Genomic DNA, 2089 nt, shown 5'->3' on the forward strand with positions numbered 1-2089 from the left:
TTCTCATTTTTCATATTTCCAACACATAACATGTAAAGTTTCGTTCATATTTTTAAACCACATAATAATATTAATAAGAGGATAAGCTTTTTCAAAGGAAACGAGAATAGTATAGAAGAAATACAAACACATATACATTATTTCTTTTATAAAATTTATAATACTTATCTAATTTAAATAATAATTCCTTTCTTCTAAACAAAGTATTATTAAAAAAAACAAAAAGCCACTTATTGCCAAATAACGCGATCCGTTTCTTTCAAACCCTATCCCAGTACAACGGAAATGTACCCTCCCTTACTCAATTGGACAAGATCCATCCCACGTCAACTAACTAAAATGGAAACAATAAACCCGTTCGAGGGCATATTCGTCATTTTCAAAATCTGTGTCATTTTGCATGGCAACCAAGGGTACTTTTGTAATTTCCAGTTGACGAAATGGGTTATATAAAGAGGACCTCTCTCTACCACCTTCAATTTCACACAGATACACACACATACACACCCACACCCACACACATTCTCTCTCTCTCTCTCTCTCTAAAATGGAAGATGATCAAAGGGAACTACAACTCCTCCCAACGCCGCCGCACACAAGAGGACCGTACTCACGTCCGGCGTCATGGAAGTCGGATTCGATGAGATACCGATCTGAGAGCATCCAGTTTAATTCTTTAGAGAGTGCTGGTCCGTCGCTCGACCTGCAACTATCGATTAGTCTCCGGCCAATCCAGTCGCCGGCGGATCACTGTATGCTGGGGGATTCGTTCGAATTCGATCGGAGAGACTCTAAAAGTGATAACGGAAGAGTTGAAGCGCTGAAATGGCAAGCGGCGGATCAAATTCGGATAGCGTCAATGGAGAAAGCGTATGCGGAGCGTGTTAGAGAGATGACGAAGCGGGAGATGGAATTAGCGCAATCGGAATTCTCACGAGCACGACACATGTGGGAACGAGCTCGAGAAGAGGTCGAGAGAGTGGAGAAGATGAAAGAAAGGGCAACTCGCCGGATTGATTCAACCTGTATGGAGATCACTTGTCAAGCTTGCAGGCAAAAATTTCGACATTGATTTATTAATGAATTATATTTCGATTAATCAAATCTCATTTCGTTTTAATTATTCGTTAACATATCTTCTGATTTCAAAATCATCTCAATCGATCGATTTTAACATAATGCTTAACTTCTCCGATACTCCGATTGATCTAATAGCACGTTGCTCTGAACGTGAGTTTGGAATCGGAATCGGATGAAATGGGGGCAAATGGGATGATAAAGGGAGGAACAATTAAGGTAACAATAGAACTTCACGAATCACAAGCAAGATCATTTCTATTTTTAATTTTCTTTTCTTTCTCAATTCAAGATTCCTCTTTCTCTTTCTTAAATCATAATCCTCACAATCTCACATGATTTGTTTGTTTGATAAATACGGAATCATTCTTCTACTTTTGTTTCATTTTGATTCTTATCTTATTTTACTAAACGAAAACCAAACGCATTAATTAAAATGTACGAATTATACAATAATGTATGAAGGCAACAACATTAATTCCTTTTGTGTTTCGTTTCTTATTATTGGAATTAAAACGATGTCTCATCCCACAAATGGATGTGATAGTTTGATCCATTATTGGAGAGAATTAATCTGGTTTAAATGGTAAAGCTTTGTTCGAAAGATATAAAGAAAGTTGAAATACATCATTGAAAGAAAGTGTTAAAAATTTCGCCTTTTTGGCGTTGAAATCAAGGTAACTTAAAGTTGTTTAAGATTCAGATATGATGTTTTATGGTATTACACTTAATGAACTAACACGAGTTTGTCGATGTACATGGCAAAATAACGATATATGGGGTGTGGTTTCTTATAAGTCAATAAATAAATATATTAACTAATTAGTTATAGTATTTTTGTATACATGTTTGACTTAAATATTATAATAACAAAATCCCCTTTAATGTGATATATTTTAGGGAAGTGGGATTGTTTTTTATTGTGTTAATTAATTAAGTGGTTATGTTTATGTAAGGTTAGCTACTTTGAAAAATGAATGGAGAAGACAATAGAACTTGACTTGATAGTGTT

At 35.3% G+C, this 2089-nt stretch overlaps 1 protein-coding gene across 1 annotated transcript; it reads left to right on the forward strand.

The window, feature by feature from the left end:
* Nucleotides 1-471: 471 nt before the first annotated feature.
* LOC111895382 (protein indeterminate-domain 16) lies at nucleotides 472-1120 on the forward strand. Its single transcript, XM_023891464.3, has one exon. It carries the CDS (start codon nucleotides 548-550, stop codon nucleotides 1070-1072), a length of 525 nt encoding a protein of 174 aa, XP_023747232.1. The 5' UTR covers nucleotides 472-547; the 3' UTR covers nucleotides 1073-1120.
* The last annotated feature ends 969 nt before the right edge of the window (nucleotides 1121-2089 follow it).

Source organism: Lactuca sativa, chromosome 4, assembly GCF_002870075.4.
Source record: "Lactuca sativa cultivar Salinas chromosome 4, Lsat_Salinas_v11, whole genome shotgun sequence".
Classification (NCBI taxonomy): domain Eukaryota; kingdom Viridiplantae; phylum Streptophyta; class Magnoliopsida; order Asterales; family Asteraceae; genus Lactuca; species Lactuca sativa.

Bases quoted from the DNA above. Each gene is read 5' to 3' on its own strand.
- LOC111895382 (XM_023891464.3), top strand. From the start codon at position 548: ATGGAAGATGATCAAAGGGAACTACAACTCCTCCCAACGCCGCCGCAC.